The sequence below is a fragment of the Gossypium raimondii genome, chromosome 1 (assembly GCF_025698545.1).
Source record: "Gossypium raimondii isolate GPD5lz chromosome 1, ASM2569854v1, whole genome shotgun sequence".
Classification (NCBI taxonomy): Eukaryota; Viridiplantae; Streptophyta; class Magnoliopsida; order Malvales; family Malvaceae; genus Gossypium; species Gossypium raimondii.
In genome coordinates, this window is record NC_068565.1 from 2,630,188 (window position 1) to 2,653,172 (window position 22,985).

At 34.1% G+C, this 22,985-nt stretch overlaps 1 protein-coding gene and 1 pseudogene across 2 annotated transcripts; both read left to right on the forward strand.

The window, feature by feature from the left end:
• Positions 1 to 3,552: 3,552 nt before the first annotated feature.
• Positions 3,553 to 7,774, forward strand: LOC105775638 (G-type lectin S-receptor-like serine/threonine-protein kinase At1g11330). 2 transcript variants are annotated; one of them, XM_052629608.1, is made up of 8 exons: positions 3,553 to 4,355; positions 4,455 to 4,972; positions 5,067 to 5,174; positions 5,441 to 5,622; positions 5,714 to 5,924; positions 6,270 to 6,507; positions 6,767 to 6,917; positions 7,407 to 7,774. In XM_052629608.1, exons 1-8 carry the CDS (start codon positions 3,682 to 3,684, stop codon positions 7,710 to 7,712), a joined length of 2,388 nt encoding a protein of 795 aa, XP_052485568.1. In that variant the 5' UTR covers positions 3,553 to 3,681; the 3' UTR covers positions 7,713 to 7,774. The 2 variants fall into 2 exon arrangements, with proteins under 2 accessions (XP_052485568.1, XP_012453591.1); XM_012598137.2 differs by having other exon boundaries at positions 3,554 to 4,972.
• A 4,968-nt stretch (positions 7,775 to 12,742) lies between these two features.
• Positions 12,743 to 16,058, forward strand: LOC128039836 (G-type lectin S-receptor-like serine/threonine-protein kinase At1g11330; annotated as a pseudogene).
• The last annotated feature ends 6,927 nt before the right edge of the window (positions 16,059 to 22,985 follow it).

The following is a 22,985-nucleotide window of genomic DNA, read 5'->3' on the forward strand; positions in this document are numbered from 1 at the left end:
CCTAATAATTTGAGGAACACCCTCGATAATCCTCGATAAATTGTATCCATGATAAAACCCTAAACCCTAAACCCTAAACCAAATAATCCGAAGAGATCCCTCGATAAATTGCATGCGCTATGGATAGTAAAGATACTGAAACGTTCCCCACCCAAACCAAATAATCCGAGGAGCACCCTCGGTAATCCTCGCACTGACCACCTTCCCGTTAAGATCCGCCAGACATAATAATGCCGAGAGACCTGATAAGCCATAAAAGTAACATATTTTTAATCCTACTCTTGATGCGTTTTTGGATGATTTATTATGTAAATTAGTGAATTTGATACTCCTAATCCTTTAAATTCATGTTTCTATACTTAGGTGAGCATAGGGGAGTGAAAGGAGCAAAAAAAAAGCCAAAATCGGATAAAAAGAGCTATTTTCAAGATCCATATGGCCTGGGCATTTTCGTACGGGTTAGGCATATGCTCGTGTGAGACACACGGGTTGGCCACACGCCTATGTGCCAGCATGTGTTGATTTCGCACCCTGCTTCTCTTTTACGTAGAAAAGCTTAATTTTTAGACTTTTTAAGCATTTTAAAGTCTATAAGTACCAATTAGAAGAAGAAATAATGGGGCAATTAGAGAAGATCAGAGAAAACACTCGAAGAACGCCATTGGAATCAACTCAGAAGCGGATCTCCCTCAAGATCGAATATCTCCATTTAATTTCATTCGAAGTTTTATTGAGTTTCTTTTTGTCTTGTGGATATCCTAACTTCGAGATGTTCCTATTTAGGATTATGAACTAAATTCCCTAGATACCAAGGGAGGATGAAACCTATGATAAATCTTATTATTTAATTTATGTTTTTACGCGATACATAACTGATTCTTGTTCTCAATTATTTATATTTATTTTGTGTTTTAATATTTTGGGGGTATTAATTCATGTTTAATGTGCTTATTTCAGTGGAGCAAAAGTCTCTGTTTAAGAGTAGATCTAGCATAATTGAGTGGAGTTTCATGCAATCCTAGAAATAGGACGACATAAATCTACTGGATTAGAGTCAAATCTAATAGGGGAATACATAGATCGAGTTAATGCGACGATAGGGGTTTTAATTAGAAAGATACTTCAATTAATAAACTTAGAGTTAGTTGTTCTTACTCTCATAAGAGATATTAACATAATTTAAGGATTTATACGGATCAAGACACGAGTGAATAAATCATTTAATTCAGATTCAGAATAATATATGAAGTCTAGGTGGATTCTTTCTTGGGAATTGTCTTTCTCATTGGTTATTTTCAGTTATTTTCCTATTTCATTCTTTGTTGCATTTTTAGTTAAATTAGATTAGTAAATTTAGATTTAAAACAATCACTCTAATTTATCGGCTAAATAATAGAAAAACGGTAATTACTAGTACTTTTACTCCTCGTGGATACGATATTCCCTACTCACCATAGCTATACTATTGTTCGATAGGTGCGCTTGTCTTTGTCGTAATTATAGTTAGTTTAGTAACCGTCAAGACCTTCCCCTTGCTTGATCCCTCGAGTTAGAAAAAGTTGTTCACCCACCACACCATTCGTCACCACAGAATAATTGAACGAGGTAACAAATCGCATTATTCGATCAACCCAAACATTTGAAAAACTCATTTTGAGGAGCATTACCTTAATAAACCACCATTCTACACGATCGTAAGCTTTGCTCATGTCAAGCTTAAGCGCAAACGTCCCATGCCTACCAAAACGCCTATTTTTCAGTGTATGCAGAATTTCATAAGCAGCCACAATATTGTCAGAAATAAGATGCCCCGGTACAATGGAACTCTGAGCTTCATCTATACAGAAATGGAGCACTTCTTGAAACCTATTAACCAAAGCTTTCGAGGCAATTTTGTATATAACGTTACAAAGACTGATAGGTGGAAAATTCATCATATTGCATGGTTCTTTATTTTAGGTATCAATGTTTCAAATCATAATCAATTTAAATAATTTCAATATGATGTATTGTTTATAGCATATATAGGAAGTAACATGAAAGAAAAATTTAACGTCTTTTAAAAAAAGAAATATTTAGTATTACTTTGTAAGTAAATAATTAAAATACACTGATAATAAAAATAAAAATCAAAGGAACTAATATAATAATGTAGAAGGAAAAATACTTAAATTTAATGAATGTACAAATAAAATATAGAGGACTAATTATGTAATATCAAAAGTGAAATACCTTAAAAAATATAAATGTGAAGGGATTTATGTTGCATATATATCCTTTTCTATTTCCTTTAAATACAAAAATTTAAAAATACATCGACTATAATGTAGATAAAAATTAAGGTTACAAAATACCTTAAATATAACTTGGCTTCTTCTTCTTCTTGGATATAAATACTGTAAAAAATGTTAGAAAATTATAAATTGGTAACTCCTATAAATTTTAAATATAATATCACATTATTTGAGTTAATATAATTGTTGTATAATATTTTAAAATAATAAATCTAACTGCTATCATTTGAGTTACACATAATTTAAAGAATTTAATTATTTTATAAATCAAAATATAGTATCGTTGTTATGATAAAAAATTTATATTAAAATGAAGTCTTAGGTCCATAATTCAATGTTTTGGACATCCTATACCCTGATTGTATTTGTGTGAACATTGTGCCACAGGAGTTGATTTTTTGGTACTCCAATGGAAGAAAGAGCCAACAAAAATATAGAAAATCAAGAGTATTTGACACTTCCAGAAAATTTCCATAAGTCAAAATGAGATTACGTATATACAAAGGAAATTGAGATGTAGATCACTAGATGTAGACATTTGAGGCTGCCATGAAACATCATTCCACCATATCAAAACAGACCCTAAGAAAGAGTCAATTTCGGTAGAAGGTCCCTACCCTATATATATATATATATATTTTGTGAATTTAGTCCTTTCATATAATTTGGTACTTTTAATCTCTCCTCCTTTTGGAAATTACAAATTCAATTGGTAGAGATAAACACAAAAATTGATTATACAAATCAAAAAACTTTTTTCCGTCTTTCAGAGTTTATTCAATATCTAATTTATTATCAATATGCAATGTAAGATGTGACTAAGGCTCAAATACCATAATGAGATTTTACACGAATGTAATCTATGATCATAAAACGATCAATTTTTCATATACTGAACTGGATAACAAGCTATGATATATATACACGATCTGTCAAACTAATTACAACCACCTTAACTGCTACTGTTAACTGCTAACTGTTAACTACTAACTGTAATAACAGTTTTATTCCTTAACATTCCGTAAAGAGACTTTTTTTTTTATGTCTTAAACCAACAATGTAATTTTTAAGAAGAAAACAGTGGAAAGCAAATTAAACTTGCATTTTGGGTGGAAGATAAATGAGTCCTCAAGTCAACCAAATTAAACCCGCATGACAAGCTAGAAGTATTAATTTCCATGAACAGGGTGACATGATAGTTGAATACAATATTCTAATACAAAATAGTAGTGATTAGTGCTTGAAGAAAATTCAAATCTTGATGTAAACATTTGCAGCTGCCTTGAAATATCAAAATCAGACTGTTTTTTTAACTGAAAAAAAAATTGAGTTGAGTTAAATATCATCCATAAATCATAGCGTCTCTTCCAAGTTCTGGGAAGAGATTATGGGAAAAACTATTAGCTGCTCTGTTTTACTAGCTTTAATATCTTGCTTTTACTTACTATTTGCCACTGCTTTAGACACAATAACACCATCAAAATCCATCAAAGACCCTGATGTTATAATCTCCCAGAAAGGTCTTTTCCGATTGGGATTCTTCAGCTTGGTTAACTCCAGCAATCGTTATGTAGGGATATTGTACCATCAAATCCCCATACAAACTGTTGTATGGGTGGCAAATAGAAACAGGCCTCTCAAAGACTCTTCTGGGATTCTCACCATATCAGATGATGGCAACCTTGTTGTTTCCAATGGAAAAGCTGAGATTCTTTGGTCAACAAATGTTAACAATACAGCTCCTAATGCAACAACTGCCCAGCTTTTAGACTCCGGAAACCTTGTCCTTAGTAATGGTGAGGATGGAGCAAGCAGCTTATGGGAGAGTTTCGAAGATCCTTCTAATGCCTTCATTGAAACTATGAAGATCAGCACTGATGTTAAAACGGGTCGTAAAGTGGAGCTGAAATCATGGAAAAGCATTGATGACCCATCTGATGGTAACTTTTCTCTTAGCCTTGAACCTTTCAACAGTCCAGAGGGCATCATTAGGAAGAATAACCAGCTCTATTATCGGACCGGTCCATGGAATGGGAATACCTTTATTGGCTTAATAGATAAGTACGCTGCTTATCTTGAAGGGTTTTATGTTGCAGATAATCCACAACAACCGTACTATATGACTTACGAATTTTCTAATGACTCTATGTTGATATACAGTGAATTAGATTCTCAAGGAAAATTCATTGAATGGAAATGGGATGAGGGGAAAGGGAACTGGATAAACAAGTACTCTAGTTATCAAACAAATTGTGATGTTTATGGATACTGTGGGGCATTTGGAATATGCGATTCATCGAAACGAACCATTTGCAGTTGCTTAAAGGGGTTTAAGCCTAGGAATATAGAGGAATGGAGTAGAGGTAATTGGAGTAGTGGATGTTCTAGGACTACCCTTTTGCATTGCCAAAGAGATAACAATGGCAGTGGAGCAAGCCAAGGTGATGATGGGTTTTTGGAGATGAAGATGATGAAAGTGCCAGCATTTCCGCATCTGTCATCAATAAGTAACGGCCAGTGCAAAGACCAATGCATGAACATGAAGAATTGTTCGTGCGTGGCTTATGCGTATGATGATGGCATTGGTTGCATGTTGTGGAGTGGAGATTTGATTGATGTCCAGAAATTCTCCGCTAGCGGCGTCGATCTTTACATTCGTCTGCCATCTTCGGAACTGGGTGAAGTTTCTTAGTGTCGACCATGTGTTTGATAAATTGCGTCAATATCTGTCTTTTTGGGTTGAAGTTATTAACCAAGTTTTTCTATTTGCAGATAAAGAGAAAAGCAGTAAGGTCATTGTTATTACAACAGTAACTGCGGGCATAGTCGTTATTACAATTTCTGCACTCTTCCTATGGTGTGGGATGGCTAAACAAAGAGGTAAATTGTCGTCTCTATTTATTTAATTTATGTAGTCGCTTTTTTTTTAATAAGAAATATGCAATCACTTTAAGAGAACTCTTAGGGTACATCTGATAAATTTGGAACAATACCTAAAATCAATTAAAAAATAATGTATTTCTACGAACTCATGTCTTCTTAATTGACAACAATATCGCCATTGTTATTACAACAGTAATTGTGGGCATAGCACTAATTACAATTATGTAGCCTTCAACTCATTGCTTCTTTGATTTCTATCTCAGGAACGAATAAAAGACACAAACAGATCAAACACAAATCTTATAGTGAAAATGTACGAGAAAGTTTAATTGGTGTTAAACTCCAGCAGCTTCCACTATTCAATTTCGAAGAACTTGCCACCGCGACCAACAACTTCCATCCCGAAAAAAGGCTAGGGCAGGGTGGTTTTGGTCCGGTTTACAAGGTAATAAATAATAGCGATTTCCGGTGAATTCAGAGTCAATGAAATGACTTTTTTTTTTAATCAAGTATTGTGATCTGAATTCTGAGTGCAGGGAACATTAGATGATGGAAAAGAAATAGCAGTGAAGAGATTGTCAAAAGCTTCGGGGCAAGGATTGGAAGAATTTATGAACGAAGTGGTGGTTATTTCAAAGCTCCAACATCGAAATCTGGTTAGATTACTTGGGTGTTGTGTTGAAGCAGAAGAGAAGATACTCGTCTATGAGTTCATGCCCAATAAAAGTTTGGATGCTTTTCTATTTGGTTAGTAACTTATTAATTTTGTGTTGTCTACATTTTTTTTGAATTTTCACTTTTTCCTTTGAATTTTCTCTTCTTTTTATTTATTTATTTTTTTTATCTATTTTATAAGGAAGATTATATATATTTTTAATAGGAGTTGGTCTATACTCTAGGATTTAAATAGTACTGGCAGCAGTAGGTTTTGACTCTCTCCACATTTTAATATTTATTTCAGTTGATTCACGTAACTTCAATTATGCTACGATCATAATGAATACAGTATGATAGAAATAAAAATGCTGGCTTTAGTTTAGATCCTCAATTATAGGAATTAATTATTAATCTTGGTGGTAAATTTTGTTACAGATCCTATTAGACAAAGACTTTTGGATTGGAGAAAACGCTTCAACATTATTGAAGGGATTAGTCGAGGATTGCTTTATCTTCATAGAGATTCAAGATTAAAGATTATACATAGAGATCTAAAAGCAAGTAATGTTTTACTTGACCAAGATTTAAATCCAAAAATTTCTGATTTTGGGATGGCCAGGATCTTCGGAGGTGACGAAAATCAAGCCAATACTAAAAGGGTTGTTGGAACTTAGTAAGTTGGAACTTTCTCCCTACAATTTATTTTTATTCATTTTTTGATAAAATATTATATAAATATGTCTATGGATGGATTCGGTGCTTAAAGAAAATATATGTCCATACCCCTATCAAGTTTAATTTTGTTCAATTTGTGGACTCAAGTTTTTGTTTTTAATTTTAAATGATTTATTATTTATTCTTAATTCGGGTTGACTCGTGGACAAGTTTAAATTAGAGTTGCAATTGGTGTTATTTTTTATGTTAAAATACAGTGGTTATATGTCTCCTGAGTATGCAATGCAAGGGCAATTTTCAGAGAAATCAGATGTGTTCAGCTATGGAGTTCTACTACTAGAGATTGTTAGTGGAAGAAGAAACACAAGCTTTTACAACAATAAGGATGACCTCAGTCTCTTGGGATATGTAAGTTCATAAGATAGTTAAGATAGTTAGAGATATTGGTGGAGGAATTAGGGTGTAAGATGTTGTCTTTGTGAGTTATTCGGGTTCGATTTGAGAAAACTTAAATTTGGCTCAGCAATTAATATAGTCGAGCAATCATTTGAGTTGAATTTGAGAATCTTAATGCTTGAATCGAGTAGCTCGCAAGCTAACGTCAAGAACCCTAACACTTGAAACTAGTAGCTTGCAAGGCTTTTCAATCTTAATCAATACTGAAAATTTTTAGTTCAAACTCGAACTTGATTACAAATAATCAAGTTTGAAGTTAAGCAGAATAGTGAAGCTCATTGTAAACTTAGGTAAAACAAGCCTAGGAGAGTTAGAAAATTTCAATCTTTATCTTGAATAGAGTTGATTAAACTCTATTTAAACTTTAAGATTAAAATTTTGAGTCAAGCAAAGCTGAATAATTTTGGCATTAATTAAGTCAAAAGTTGTTTTTGTTTTCAGGCATGGAAATTATGGAGGGAAGGCAATATTTGGGGCTTAGTAGACAAGGTGATTTTAGAGTCGAAATCATATTCAAATAATGAAAAAGAAATATGGAGATGCATACATGTTGGATTGCTATGCGTTCAAGAATATACTAAAGATAGACCCACTATATCTACTGTTATTTCAATGCTTAATAGTGAGATTTCAGATCTTAACACTCCAAAGCAACCTGCTTTCACTCAAGCGCCACTAATGAGCCATGATGTTGAAGATAGAGGTTCACTTAATGGTGTAACTCTTACAAACCTTGATGGTCGATAAAAATGTAAATTAATTATTTATATTGTTTACAATTAAAGTTCGAGCATTGAAATTTATTTTTATATTTTGTTTTGATGTGTTTTTGTCATTTTATTTGTTCCATTCTAAAAGATTATTTTACCAATAAAGGCCCATTTTCAACCCACTAATATGTTATTTTGAATTATTCTCAACATTTTTCAGCTTGGCTAACTCCAGCAATCGTTATGTAGGGATATTGTACCATCAAATCCCCCTACAAACTGTTGTATGGGTGGCAAATAGAAACAGGCCTCTAAAAGACTTTTCTGGGATTCTAACCATATCAGATGATGGCAACCTTGTTGTTTCCAATGGAAAAGTTGAGATTCTTTAGTCAACAAATGTAACGAATTTGGTTCCTAATGCAACAACTGCACAGCTTTTAGACTCTAGAAACCTTGTCCTCAATAACGGTGAGAATGGAGGAAGCAGCATCTTATGGGAGAGTTTTCAACATCCTTCTAATGTATTCCTTCAAACTATGAAGATCAGCACTGATGTAAAAACGGGTCGTAAGGTGCAGACGAGATCATGGAAAAGCCCTGATGACCCATCTGATGGCAACTTTGTTCAAGGCATTGAACCTTTCAGCATCCCGTGTTAAATAAACTTAAATGAAAGTTAAGAGTTATGTAAGTGAAAGGTCAAGAGTTGAAAGGTCAAGAGTTATGTTGTTTTTTAATGGGTTTAAATTAGTAGTTTTTTGTTTAGGAAAATGAAAGGTCAAGAGTCATTGGTTTATGGTTATTATTAGATTTTAATATTTTCAGTTTTTTGTTGCTTTAAAGGGTAGACTATAGCCTATAAATAGTTTGTAAGCTTTTGATTTTATGAGAGAGAACAATTTTAATATTGAGAACATTTTCATCAATTTGGTATCAGAGCTATGGAGAGTGTGACTAGTAATGTGCCATTGCCTCAACTAACAAAGGTGAACTATGAGAATTGTAGCATCCAAATGAAAGCTCTTCTCGGGTCTCAAGATGGTTGGGAGGTGGTCCAAGAAGGTTTCGTAGAACCGACAACTATTGCGGGATTTACGGCGGCTCAAAACAAGGCGTTGAAAGAAATACGGTCGAAAGATAAGGCGGCATTGTACATGTTATTTCGAGCCGTTGATGACTCGGGCTTTGAGAAGATTGCAAGTGCGACAACTTCAAAAGAAGCGTGGGACATTTTAGCAAAGGTGTACAAAGGAGCCGACCGAGTTAAACAAGTCCGCCTTCAAACTCTTTGTGGCGAGCTGGAAGGCATGAAGATGAAGGAATCGGAAAGTGTCTCCGACTATATCACACGTGTTCAAACCGTGGTGAACCAACTCAACCGAAACGGAGAAGCGTTAACCGATGCACGAGTTGTGGAGAAGATTTTGAGATCATTAACTAACAGTTTCGAGAATGTTGTATATGCCATAGAAGAGTCAAAAGATCTAGCAATGCTCATAGTCGATGAACTCGCCGGTTCTCTCGAGGCACATGAACAACGTAAGAAGAAGAAGAAAGAGGAGACACTCGAGCAAGCACTTCAAACCAAGGCATCAATCAAAGACGAGAAGGTTCTTAATTCTCAAAGCCTTCGAGGTAAAGGTCGTGGTCATGGAGATCGAGGAAATGGTCGTGGTGGAAAAGGTCGTGGTCAAGAAGGGAATTATGAGGAGAAGGAGCATTCAAACCAACAAAATTGGCGTGGAAGAAGACGTGGTCGTAGAAGAGGTCGAATTATTCCAATGTCGAGTGCTACAAGTGTGGCAAATATGGTCACTATGCGAAGGATTGTAACTCTGATAAGTGTTACAATTGTGGTAAGGCGGGACATTTCGCGAAAGAATGTCGCGTCTCAAAAAAGATGGAAGAGACAACTAACCTAACCACAGAAAATGAGGGGGCAAAAGAAGGTTTTCTCTTGATGGCACACAACAAAGTCAACACCAACAACAACATGTGTGGTACCTTGACACAGGTGCAAGCAACCATATGTGTGGGCTTAAGCACCTATTCAAAGAGATGCAAAAGGTTGAAACGGGACATGTGTCATTTGGAGATGCGTCGAAGGTTGAGGTAAAAGGCCAAGGTACCATTTGTTATTTACAAAATGATGGGTTAGTTGGGTCAATCCATGATGTGTATTACGTACCAGACCTCAAGAGCAACATTTTGAGTATGGGGCAACTCATGGAAAAAGGTTATTCGGTACTTATGAAAGATCGGGTGTTACACTTGAAAGATAAGGAAGGGTGTTTGGTCGCTCAAGTTGAAATGGAGAGAAATCGCATGTTCAGGTTGAATCTGAGAAGTGTTCGAGGAAAATGTTTGCGAGTTGATGTTGAAGACAAGGCGTCACTGTGGCATCTCCGTTTTGGCCATCTACATTATGGTGGTCTAAACGAGTTGGCGAAGAAGAATTTGGTGCATGGGCTACCAGACATGGACTATGAGGGAAAATTTTGTGAAGAATGTGTGCTCGGTAAGCATGTGAGAACTTTGTTTCAAAAGAAGGCAGAATATCAGGCTAAGCAACTTCTCGAATTGATTCATACCGACATATGTGGACCAATCACCCCCGAATCTTTTAGCGGTAAAAGGTATTTCATTTCTTTTATCGATGATTTCTCACGAAAAACTTGGGTTTATTTTCTTAAAGAAAAATTCGAGGCATTTGAGGTGTTCAAGAAGTTCAAAGTGATGGTTGAAAAAGCAACTGGTAGACACATCAAATATGTACGATCTGATAGAGGTGGCGAGTATACTTCGACGGCTTTCATAGAGTATTGTAAGGAGCAAGGCATAAGACGATTCCTAACTGCACCGTACTCTCCTCAACAAAATGGTGTGGCCGAGAGGAAGAATCAGACTATTCTCGACATGGTTCGATCAATGCTCAAGAGCAAGAAAATGCAGAAGGAATTTTGGGCGGAAGTTGTGCAATGTGCCATCTATGTGCAAAATCGATGTCCACATGCGAAGTTGGATGATCAAACACCACAAGAGGCTTGGAGCAGACAAAAACCACCAGTTTCTCATCTTAAAGTATTCGGTAGTGAGGCCTATGCACATGTGCCGGATCAGCGAAGAACGAAGCTCGAAGACAAAAGTAAAATGTTTATTTTTATTGGGTATGATGAGAAAACAAAAGGATACAAGCTACTCGACCCGATAAGTAAGAAGGTTGTGGTAAGTCGTGATGTACAATTTAATGAAGCAAGCGAGTGGAATTGGAATAACTCAACGGAGGTTATCATCAAAGATGAAGGATCATCAATCGCTACACCAACAACCATACCGACAAATCCCGAAACTACTGATGATGAAAATGAACCGCAACAACCAAAAATGCGAAGTTTGCAAGATTTGTATGATTCAACAAATGAGGTACATATTGTATGTCTTTTGGCAGATTCAGAGATTATAAGTTTTGAAGAGGCGGTGCGAGACAAGAAGTGGCAAACTGCTATGGATGAGGAGATTAAAGCAATTGACCGCAACAACACATGGGAGTTAACAGAATTGCCGAAAGGAAGTCAACCCATTGGTGTGAAGTGGGTGTTCAAAAGAAAGATGAATGCTCAAGGCGAGTTAGAACGGTACAAGGCGCGACTTGTTGCAAAGGGATATATGAAAATAGAGAGGAGAAGAAGGTGCTGAAATTGAAGAAGGCACTTTACAGGTTGAAGCAAGCACCGCGGGCATGGAATACTCGTATCGATACATACTTCAAGGAGAATGGGTTCAAACAATGTCCTTATGAACATGCCCTCTACATGAAGAAGAATGGAGGTAATATGTTATTTGTTGCTCTTTATGTCGATGACCTTATTTTTATGGGGAACAATGGTGAGATGATACTGGATTTTAAGAGCAAAATGACACAAGAATTCGAGATGACAGATTTGGGTTTAATGAAATTTTTCCTTGGTTTGGAGGTTCGACAAGAAAGGATAGGTATTTTTGTGTCACAAGAGGCATATGCAAAGGAAATTTTGAAGAAGTACAAGATGGCACATTGCAACCCGGTATCAACACCAATGGAACCAAGTGTAAAACTCTCGAAATTCGATGGAGGAGAACGAGTCGACGCAAGTAAATACCGAAGTTTGGTGGGAAGCCTTCGCTATCTCACTTGCACAAGGCCTGAAATTTCGCTAAGTGTTGGCATTGTAAGTCGGTTCATGGAAGAGCCGGTTTGTTCACATTGTAAGGCATTGAAGCGAATCCTACGGTACATTCAAGGAACGGTGTTACTCGGGTTATTTTATTCAAATATGGAAGATTACAAGTTGATTGGGTATTCCGACAGTGATTGGTGCGGAGACTTAGATGATCGGAAAAGTACATCGGGATATGTGTTCTTTATGGGTAACACAGCATTTGCTTGGCTTTCAAAAAAGCAACCAATTGTGACACTATCGACATGTGAAGCTGAATATGTGGCAGCATCTTGGTGTGTGTGTCATGCTATATGGCTCAGAAACTTGTTGGGCGAGTTGGAGCAACAACAACTTGGTGCAACTGAGATACGAGTTGACAATAAATCAGCGATTGAGTTGGCAAAGAACCTAGTGAATCATGAGAGAAGCAAACACATTGACATTCGTTTTCAATTCATCCGAGATCATGTAAAGGAAGGAAGTGTGAAATTAGTGCACGTGGCAAGTCGGGACCAATTCGGGACCAAGTCGCGGATATCTTTACAAAACCACTACCGATGGTACTCTTCGACAACTACAAGAAATTAATCGGCATGAAGGATGGCAGAAGCATTTAAGTTTACAGGGGAGTTTTGTTAAATAAACTTAAATGAAAGTTAAGAGTTATGTAAGTGAAAGGTCAAGAGTTGAAAGGTCAAAAGTTATGTTGTTTTTTAATGGGTTTAAATTAGTAGTTTTTTGTTTAGGAAAATGAAAGGTCAAGAGTCATTGGTTTATGGTTATTATTAGATTATAATATTTTCAGTTTTTTGTTGTTTTAAAGGGTAGACTATAGTCTATAAATATTTTGTAAGCTTTTGATTTTATGAGAGAGAACAATTTTAATATTGAGAACATTTTCATCATCCCGGAGGGTGTCATTTGGAATGGTCGTATCTATATTGGTTTAATAAATGTTAATAGAATTTATTTTGATGGGTTTTATGTGGTTGCAGATGATGTAGAAAAAATTTATTACGAAACTTACGAATATTCTACTGACTCTAGGTTGATATACTTTGAATTAGAGTCTGATGGAAGATACCTTGAACGAATATGGGATGCGGGGAAAGGGGACTGGATAAACGGGTACTCTAGTTATCTAACAGATTGTGATGTTTATGGAAAGTGTGGGGCATTTGGAATCTGCGATTCAACGAAACGACCCATTTGCAGTTGTTTGAAAGGATTTAAGCCTAGGAATATAGAGGAATGGAGTAGAGGTAAATGGAGTAGTGGGTGCTTTAGGACTACCCCTTTGCACTGCCAAAGAGAGAACAACAATGGAAATGAAGCAGGCCAAGGAGATGATGGGTTTTTAAAGCTGAAGAAGATGAAAGTACCGGCATTTCCAGACCAGTCATCAATAACTAACGGCGAATGCAAAGATCAATGAATGAAGAATTGTTCGTGCGTGGCTTATGCGTATGATGCTGGCATTGGTTGCATGTTATGGAGTGGAGATTTGATTGTGTCCAGAAATATTTCTCTAATCGGGGAGTCGATCTTTACATTCGTCTGCCATCTTCGGAACTTGGTAAACTTGTCTTCCATATCGACCATGTGTGTGACGAATTGCATCAATTAATCTTCATTTTTGGTTTAGATGTTTTATTAACCATGTTTCTGGATTTGCAGATAAAGGGAATAGTGAGATAATTGTTATTACAACAGTAAATTCAGGCATGGTCGTGAGTATAATAATTTCTGCACTCTTCTTATTGCGTAGAATGGGTCAACAAAGAGATAAAATGTCCATCTTTATTTATTTAATCCTTGTAGTTAATTAAGAAATATGTAAATTCTTTAAGAGTTCTCTTCGGCTAAAATTGAATTTAAAGGTATTTTTAGTTGATTTAAATTTAAATTTTAGATAAAATAAAATAAAATTAGAATAGAATTGAGTCGAAGTCGAATACGGAGAAATGCTCTAAACTTGATTGAGTATTATTATAAAAGTTAAAGATCGAATTCAAGTGAAATTAAATTATTCAGTTTTGCTCAATTAAGTTGGTTTATGTAAGTTATATTCGTATTTGATTTTATATATATATATATATATATATATATATATTCAAGGTTGAATTCGCACTGAGATATATTTTTATATTTAAATAATGTGGCCCATGTGTTAGATAAATTGGGTGAATTAATTTGCAATTCTTTTGGGTCGAAGTCTCATAAACAAATTTTCTGGATTTGCAGATAAAGGGAAAAGTAACTGTGGGCAATTGTGTAGCCTTCAACTCATTGCTTCTTTGATTTCCATCACAGGAAGGAATAAAAAACGGACACATATCAAAGACAAATTTCATAGTGAAAATATAGGAGAAAGTTCAATCGGTGTTAAACTCCAGCAGCCTCCACTATTCAATTTCCAAGAACTTGCCACCGCGACCAACAACTTCCATCCCCCAAAAAAGCTAGGGCAGGGTGGTTTTGGTCCGGTTTACAAGGTAATATATAATAGCGATTTCCGGTTGTTAGGATAATGATCACCGGCCCAAAGCCGGATTGTAATGAGCTCGTAGGCCAGGCTCGTTAGTCGAGAACTTTGTAGGAAAGCAAGTTTAACTTGCGAGCTCACTACAATCTGATCTAAACCCATTTGGATTTTGAGCTGATGATAATTATCCTAAAACCGGTGAATCCAGAGTCAATGAAATGACATTTTTTTTTCAATCAAGTATTGTAGTCTGAATTTTGAGTGCAGGGAACATTAGATGATGGAAAGGAAATAGCAGTGAAGAGATTGTCGAAACCTTCGGGGCAAGGTTTGGAAGAATTTATGAACGAAGTGGTGGTTATTTCTAAGCTCCAACATCGAAATCTGGTAAAATTTTTTGGGTGTTGTGTTGAAGCAGAAGAGAAGATGCTCGTCTACGAGTTTATGCCCAACAAAAGTTTGGACGCTTTTCTATTCGGTTAGTAATTTATTCAAATTTTATAGGATCCCTTAAAAAAATAATGTTCTCCCATAAATGTTTTTTCCATTCACAAAATTTAAACTTAGGTGTAGTGATATTTTGATTCTCTTCACCGTTTAATATTTATTTCAATTTATTGACATAACTTCAATTATGTCTACAATCATGGTAGAAATACAATGATGGTTGTAGTTTAGATCCTCAATTATAGGATTTCATTATTAATTTAGTAGGTTTTTATGTTTAAATTTTGTTATAGATCCCGTTAAACAAAAACTCTTGGATTAGAGAAAACGCTTTAATATTATTGAAGAGATCATTCGAGGATTGCTTTATCTTCATAGAGATTCAAGATTGAAAATTATACACAGAGATCTAAAAGCAAGTAATGTTTTACTTGACCAAGAGCTAAACCCAAAAATTTCAAATTTTGGGATAGCCAGGATCTTTGGAGGTGATGAAAATCAAGCCAACACTAAAAGGGTTGTTGGAACTTAGTAAGTTGGAACTTCCTTCCTACCATTTCTTTTTATGCTCTTTTTAATAAAATATGGTATAAATATGTCTATGGTCGGATTTGGTGCTTAAAGATGATACATGTCTATACTTGTATCGAGTTTAATTTTGTTCAATTTGTGGACTCAATTTATTGTTTTTAATTTTATAAATAAAATATTAAAAATATATTTTTATATTTTTATAGTTAACTTTAAATTATTTATTATTTATTCTTAATTCAGGTTGGCTCGTGGACAAGTTTAAATAAGAGCTGTAATTGGTGTTGTTTTTTTATGTTAAAATACAGTGGTTATATGTCTCCTGAGTATGCAATGCATAGGCGATTTTCAGAGAAATCTGATGTGTTCAGTTATGGAGTTCTACTACTAGAGATTGTTAGTGGAAGAAGAAACACAAGCTTTTACAACAAGGATGACCTTAGCCTCTTGGGATTTGTAAGTTTATAAGATAGTTAGAGATGTTGGTGGATGGAATTAGGGTGTAAGATTTTGTATATGCGAGCTATTCGGGTTTGGTTTGAGAAAACTTGAATTTGGCTCAATAATTATTGAGTCAAGCAATCATGTGAGTTGAATTTGAGAATCTTAATACTTGGATCGAGTAGCTCACAAGTGAATTTCAAGAACCTTAATACTTGAATTGAGTAGCTTGCAAGGCTTTTCAATCTTAATCAATATTGAAAATTTTCAGTTCAAACTCGAGCTTAATTACAAATAATCAAGTTTGAAGTTATGCATAGGAGTGAAGCTCATTGTAGACTTAGGTAAAACAAACCTAATCAAGAGAGTTAGAACACTTCCATTAACTCTATTAAAGCTTTAAGATTAAGAATTTGAGTCAAGTTAAGCCAAATGATTTAGGCATTAATTTAGATAAAATTATTTACTGTTTCAAGTCTGGAAATTATGGAACGAAGGCAACATTTGGGACTTAGTAGACAAGGTGATTTCAAAGTCGGAATCAGATTTAAAGAATAAGAAAGAAATATGGAGATGCATACATGTTGAATTGCTATGTGTTCAAGAATATGCTAAAGATAGGCCAACTATGTCTACTATTGCTTCAATGCTTAACAGTGAGATTTCAGATCTTAACATTCCAAAACAACCTGCTTTCACTCAAACACTATTAATTAGCGATGATTTTGAAGATTGTGTTTCATTTAATGATGTAACTCTGACGGGCTTTGATGGTCGATAAAGATACAAATTAATTATTTGTAGTGTTTACAATTAAAGGTCAAGTAGTAAAATGTATTTTTTATATTATGTTTTGATATGTTTTTATTATTTTATTTTGATCATAATTTTTCATTTTATTTGTTCCATTCTATAGTGAATTTACCATTATATTTAAACACGGTAGCATTGTCTAGAGGTGATCATGGGCATGGCTGGGCTAGGTTCGGGTCGGGCCCAGAAAAGTTTTTTGGCCCGCGTCCTAGGCCCGTGCCCAGCCCGGCCCGAAATATGGGCCTAAAATTTTGTCCAGACCCAGCCCGACAAAAATTCCTAAGCCCGAGCCCGGCCCAGCCCGACCTTTTTTTTTCCATACATTAACCAATCAACATATTTAATTTTATAACAAAATATAAATTGTAAGCTAAATTAAATTTTCAACAAATAGAAATGAAGTATCCTAAAACGTAACCGAAGAAACATCATCCTCATTGTCCTCATCGTCCTTTTTGCAACCAATTTATTATATTCGGAAATGTATTTTAAAATTAAAAAAATAAAAAAAAGTATTTTAAAAATACTTTAAAATAAAAAATAAAAAAATAAATTATATAAATACTAAATATCTGAATGTCTAATGGGAAATGGGGAAATGAGAAATGTATTTTAAAAATAAAAAAATATATATTTATTATATATTTGGGCGGGCAATTTGGGACGACGGGCCAAAAAGTTTTGCCCGAGGTCTGCCGCTTTTCTAAACGGGTCTCATTTTTTTGCCCAAATCCATATTTCGAACTTATATTTTTACCTGAACCCTCCCATATTTCGGACGGGCTATCGGGCCGGGCCGGGCCGGGCCGCTCAACCCATGATCACCTCTAGCTTTGTCCCAAACTTGAAAACTTGATTTTATCAAATCCAAACTTAAACTTGACATAACTTGAGTTGAATATAAAAGATCGACAATTTAAACCCGTGTACCTTAAACTTAAAAATGATCTAAAACCTAAAATGATTTGAATTTAAAGTGACCAAATTCAAAATTTCTTAAATACATAACTCGAAATGTTCTGAACCTAATATGACCTAACTTGAAAACCCAACTTACAAATCCACTTGAACCCAAAATAGCTTCAACCTTAAACTAATTCAAATTCAAAATTATTCAAAAAATTTAAAATTCGAATTTAGTTCATTCAAAACCAGTCCAAAATAGATTCTGTTATACTTTATGTCACTATTTGTGGTGATTATCACTTTTGTTTATTGAATTTTGCGGGGTAAAAAAGCTCATGAAGTTTTTAAAAAAAATATTGAAGTCATTCGACAAAAAATGCATTCAATTATACTTTTAAATTTGAAAATTGCATCAAGCTCTTTAATCAATGAAATCCATCCTTGATCGTTAATTTTGTTAAAAGTTGCTGATATGGTAGTTAAATAATTGTTAAATCATTCATTTTCTTTCAAGTCAGTCCAAAGTAGTAGATAAAGTGTCAACGTAATGACATGGGAATTGGAGAATAAATTTAAAGATATTATTAATTAAACTTAATGATAGTTGTCAAAGCATTTGTTTTCTTCCAAGTCGCAAGCACGAGCGATCGGTACATCCAAACCTAACCATAAAGAAAACACCAAATTTTGATGGGTATCATCCACCAAAAATAAAATATTTACGCTTAAAATTGAAATTAAATTTAAATATAGGAAGTAAGGTCAATCCCATAGAGATTGATCTAATTGAATCCGGATTTAATTATAACTAGAATGTGTTGTATGCAGTTTTCATTTCCACAACTCATGCCAATATGTATGAAACAAAAAGGGGATTAAATTGAAATATAAAATAAATAATAAGAAAATAAATATAGTACAAAGATTAAACATTCCTATCTTTCAACATTAGACCTCAAAGTTTTTTATCTTTTACAATTAGATCCCTAACAACTAGACCTGTTCATGGGTCGAGCCACTCAGCCTAGCCCGAAAAGTGGGAGGGTTTGGGCAAAATATATGCCCAAAAAATGGGTTTGGGAAAAAATATAAAGCCCGTCTAAAAAATCGGGTTGGGCTTTGAGTAAAGCATTTTTTGCCCAGGTCTGGCCCGGCCCGAATTCACAAAAGGACAAAAAATCTACTAATTTTTGTTGTTTTAATGTTATTTTCTTGTTATTTTCTCCCTATTTTGCTACCATTTCACTATTATGTTACATAAATTTTGTTGTTATTGTTTTGATATTGTATAACACTTGATTTATTATTACTTTTGTTATTATTTTAGAGGCATTTGCTTGTTAAGTTGCATTTATCTTTGTTAGGGATCGACCCGATTAAGCAACAAGTAACAAAAATAGCGGAATAAATTGAGAAATTGAACACACAAATTTAACGTGGAAAAACCCCTCCAAAGAGGATAAAAAACCACGGGCAAAGATAATTTTACTATAATGGCAAAAGAACGAAGAGTACAAAAGATGGAGATAAAACTAAACCCCAAAAACCCGAAAACAAAGAACCCTCAAAACATAAACACAAAATTCTCTAAATGTGTTCTGAGTTCTAATATCTAATGGGTGTCTATACTAAGGTTGTAAAAGAGCATATTTATAGGCTAAATTCATATGTCAAATAATAATAAAATAATCTAAACTAATCAATGTTTGACTGAAATAAATAAACAGAGTTTAACTAAAAGATTATTTCTCAAATTTGACTGAAAATAGGAGTCATACTTAACAAATCTCCACCTTGACTCATATTTCCACAACACCATCTTTGCCAAAGCCTGCACGAGCCTATCTTGAACTATGCAAGGAATTAACTGAGTCGAATCTGTGCTTAGAAACTGGATTCTAGCCTTCGACTTGTACACTGCCAAATCAAAACTAACCCAGGTTTGATTTTCACGAACACAGTGCCCTAACTTTTTAAAACCTGCATCCAAAAGAGAACCTCTCTTCAACGAAACGGTCATACATTTTTCCCTCTTATGACCAAGTTGCCTCCGTTCCAAATGAGTTGACTTCGACTCTGTAACGGATGAGGGACGTCCGATTTCACCGGTCACTGTAGAACCTTCCAGAATATAAAGACTGCCAGTTCTTTTACCTTTTAACAAAACGAGAGCTCCACGAGATACTTTAATGTCGCTTGACTCGATGTTGATTCTGCATCCTTTCAAGTCTAAAATACTCAAGGAGATGAGATTCTTTCGTAAATCAGGTACATACCAGACATCTGAGAGTGTCCTAATTGTCCCGTCGTGTGTCCTGATTTTAACAGTTCAAATACCAACTACCTTACTAGATGAATCGTTTCCCATGCGCACAACTCCACCTTCAACCGAATTGTATGTAGAGAACCATTTTCTATTGGGACACATGTGGAAAGAACATCCCAAATCTAGGATCCACTTGGACGTGAGTTTGGAGTTATCACTCGTTGACACTAACAAGAAATCATCACTGCTTTCATCGGCCAAATTAGCACCAGCTACATCTTCCTCGTTACTCTCAGCAACTCTTTTATTTCGCAGTTTATAACAATCTGCTTTGACGTGACCTAACTTTTTACAATAGCGACACATTTTGTCTCGTTTCTTTGATGCTACTAAAACAGAAGCTTGCCTATCTGCCTTGCTATCCAAATGAAGCTCATTGTCGAGTTTGTCTCTACTCAGCAAATGACCCTTCACATCTTCGAACGAGATTTTGTCTCGCCATAAATCGTGGTCTCCCGAAAGACTTGTATGAAGGGGTAAAGAGCACAATAATAGCATAGCTTGATCTTCATCATCAATATGAACCTCAACGTTCTTTAAATCATTTAAAAGAGTAATGAATTGACTGATGTGATCTCTAAGAAGCTCACCTTCGTTCATGCGAAACGTAAATAGACGTTGTTTCAACACTAAACGGTTAGCCAAAGACTTAGTCGCATAAAGAGTTTCTAACCTTTTCCACAAGGCGGATGAGGTCTTCTCCATCAATACCTCTTGCAATAACGTATTCGCGAGGCACAACTGGATTGCAGACAAGGCCTTTTCATCAAGTTCTTCCCATTCTGTTTTATTTAGATTCTCAGGCTTTTTCCTGGTAACAACCTTTTTCAAACCGGATTGAACTAGAATTTCCATCATTCGAACTTGCCACAGATTGAAATTTGTCTCACCATCGAACTTCTCAATTTCAAACCTTGTTATTGCCATATCTGAATGGGCTGATCTATGAAAATTGAACTAGCTCTGATATCACTTGTTGGGGATCGACCTGATTAAGCAACAAGTAACAAAAATAGCGGAATAAATTGAGAAATTGAATACACAAATTTAACGTGGAAAAACCCCTCCAAAGAGGATAAAAAACCACAGGCAAAGATAATTTTACTATAATGGCAAAAGAACGAAGAGTACAAAAGATGGAGATAAAACTAAACCCCAAAAACCCGAAAACAAAGAACCCTCAAAACATAAACACAAAATTCTCTAAAGGTGTTCTGAGTTCTAATATCTAATGGGTGTCTATACTAAGGTTGTAAAAGAGCCTATTTATAGGCTAAATTCATATGTCAAATAATAATAAAATAATCTAAACTAATCAGTGTTTGACTGAAATAAATAAACAGAGTTTAACTAAAAGATTATTTCTCAAATTTGAATAAAAATAGGAGTCATACTTAACAATCTTAGTGTTATTTAAGTATATATTCATATTTTTTAAAGTTTTAGTATTTTGATATATTATATATTTAAAAATTATATACAAATAATATAAAAAAATTAGTATAGGTGGGTTAGACCCGAGTTTTAGTATTTTTATCTGAATCGGGTCTGGATAAAATTTTAGACCCATTTTTTAGGCCGAGCCCGGGCCTATTTTTTTGACTTGACCCAGACTCCTTCCGGCCTAGCCCATAAGCACCTCTACTACCAACATATATTTACTCGAACTTATCCAAGCTTGAATTAATATCTCTTAACACATTTTCTCCATTTTCACATTATAGATTTAACTAACATTAAACATCCTAACTCAATTTTGATTTAGGGGTGAGCATTTGACTGAATCAAGTGAAAAAAAAATGAGTTTATGAGTCCTATTTTATCATCCTTACTGAATTTGAATTTTTTTTAATTGAGTCGAGTGAAATGAAATTCGAGTCAAGTCAAATAGAATCAAGTGAAATTGTTCAAGTTAGATTTTTTTAAAAATTAAACATTTCAAATAAAAATATTATTACAAGATAACTAATTCCATATTAGGGCACATAAATTTAAATTTTTTCAAGCAAAAAAAAGAACTTGAGTATGATAAATTTGAATCATTACTTAAGTCTCCAAGATTATTGTTTTAGAAAAATTTTAAAATATTAACTCTTTTATATATTTTTAGAATTTTTATAATTTTTAAAATATATAATTTTGGAAATTTTTATAAATATTTTGAATTTTAAAAATTATTTTGAATTCTATTTATAATTTTTGTTGAGGGAGAGAGACCAATTTGCTTATTTTCAAAGTTGACAGGAACCAAAATGATGTTTATACCAATCTGTTATTTGAATTATTCGAGTTATACGAATTGTGAAATTCAACTCGACTTAAACTCCAAATTCAAATTGAGTTATTCGAGTTGACTCGAATAATTCAAATAACTCGAAATTAAAAAAATTGATGTTTTTCAATCGAATTGAATTTTGGTCACCTTTAAGAGGATACAAAAAATAAGTCATAACTTGATCCACGAACATGTCTAATATAACTATATTCCAAGATTTAAATAGTAATAGCAATGTAATATTTTGACTCTTTTCATTGTTGAATATTTATTTCAATTAATCGACATAACATCAGTTATATCTACAATCACAATGAATATGGTAAGGTATAAAACACAACAATAATTGTAGTTTAGATCCACTATTATAGGAATTTCCGTTAATCTTGGAGGTCTCCATGTTTAATTTTTATATAATATATCCCGTTGGACCCAGCCAAGCACCTAAAAAGGAAGCATTCCTCCCCTCGTTTGGGTTTTCTAATACATGTTTAATCACTTTTAAAATGTTCACATTTAATAGATATAACTTTAAATAGCGATAATCATTATATTAGATATTAATAAATGAAAAAAATGGAACAGATATTAACTCATATACACATCGAAAACGCTCTTCCATTTCTAACCAATTTCCATCAATGCATTGAATTATGTCGGTCAGTAAAAACAAAATAAAACTAATTTACATGACTACTTAAATTTTGCTTTGAAGTTAAATTTGTAATATTTCAAATAACAGGTTTAATACATTATAATGTTGTATTAATTTTATATATTTATACAAATTTATTTAACAAATTGAATTTTAATTTAATGGTTGATTTTGATGTAATTTACATATAACATGATATTAAACAAATACAGATCTTATAAAAAGAAAA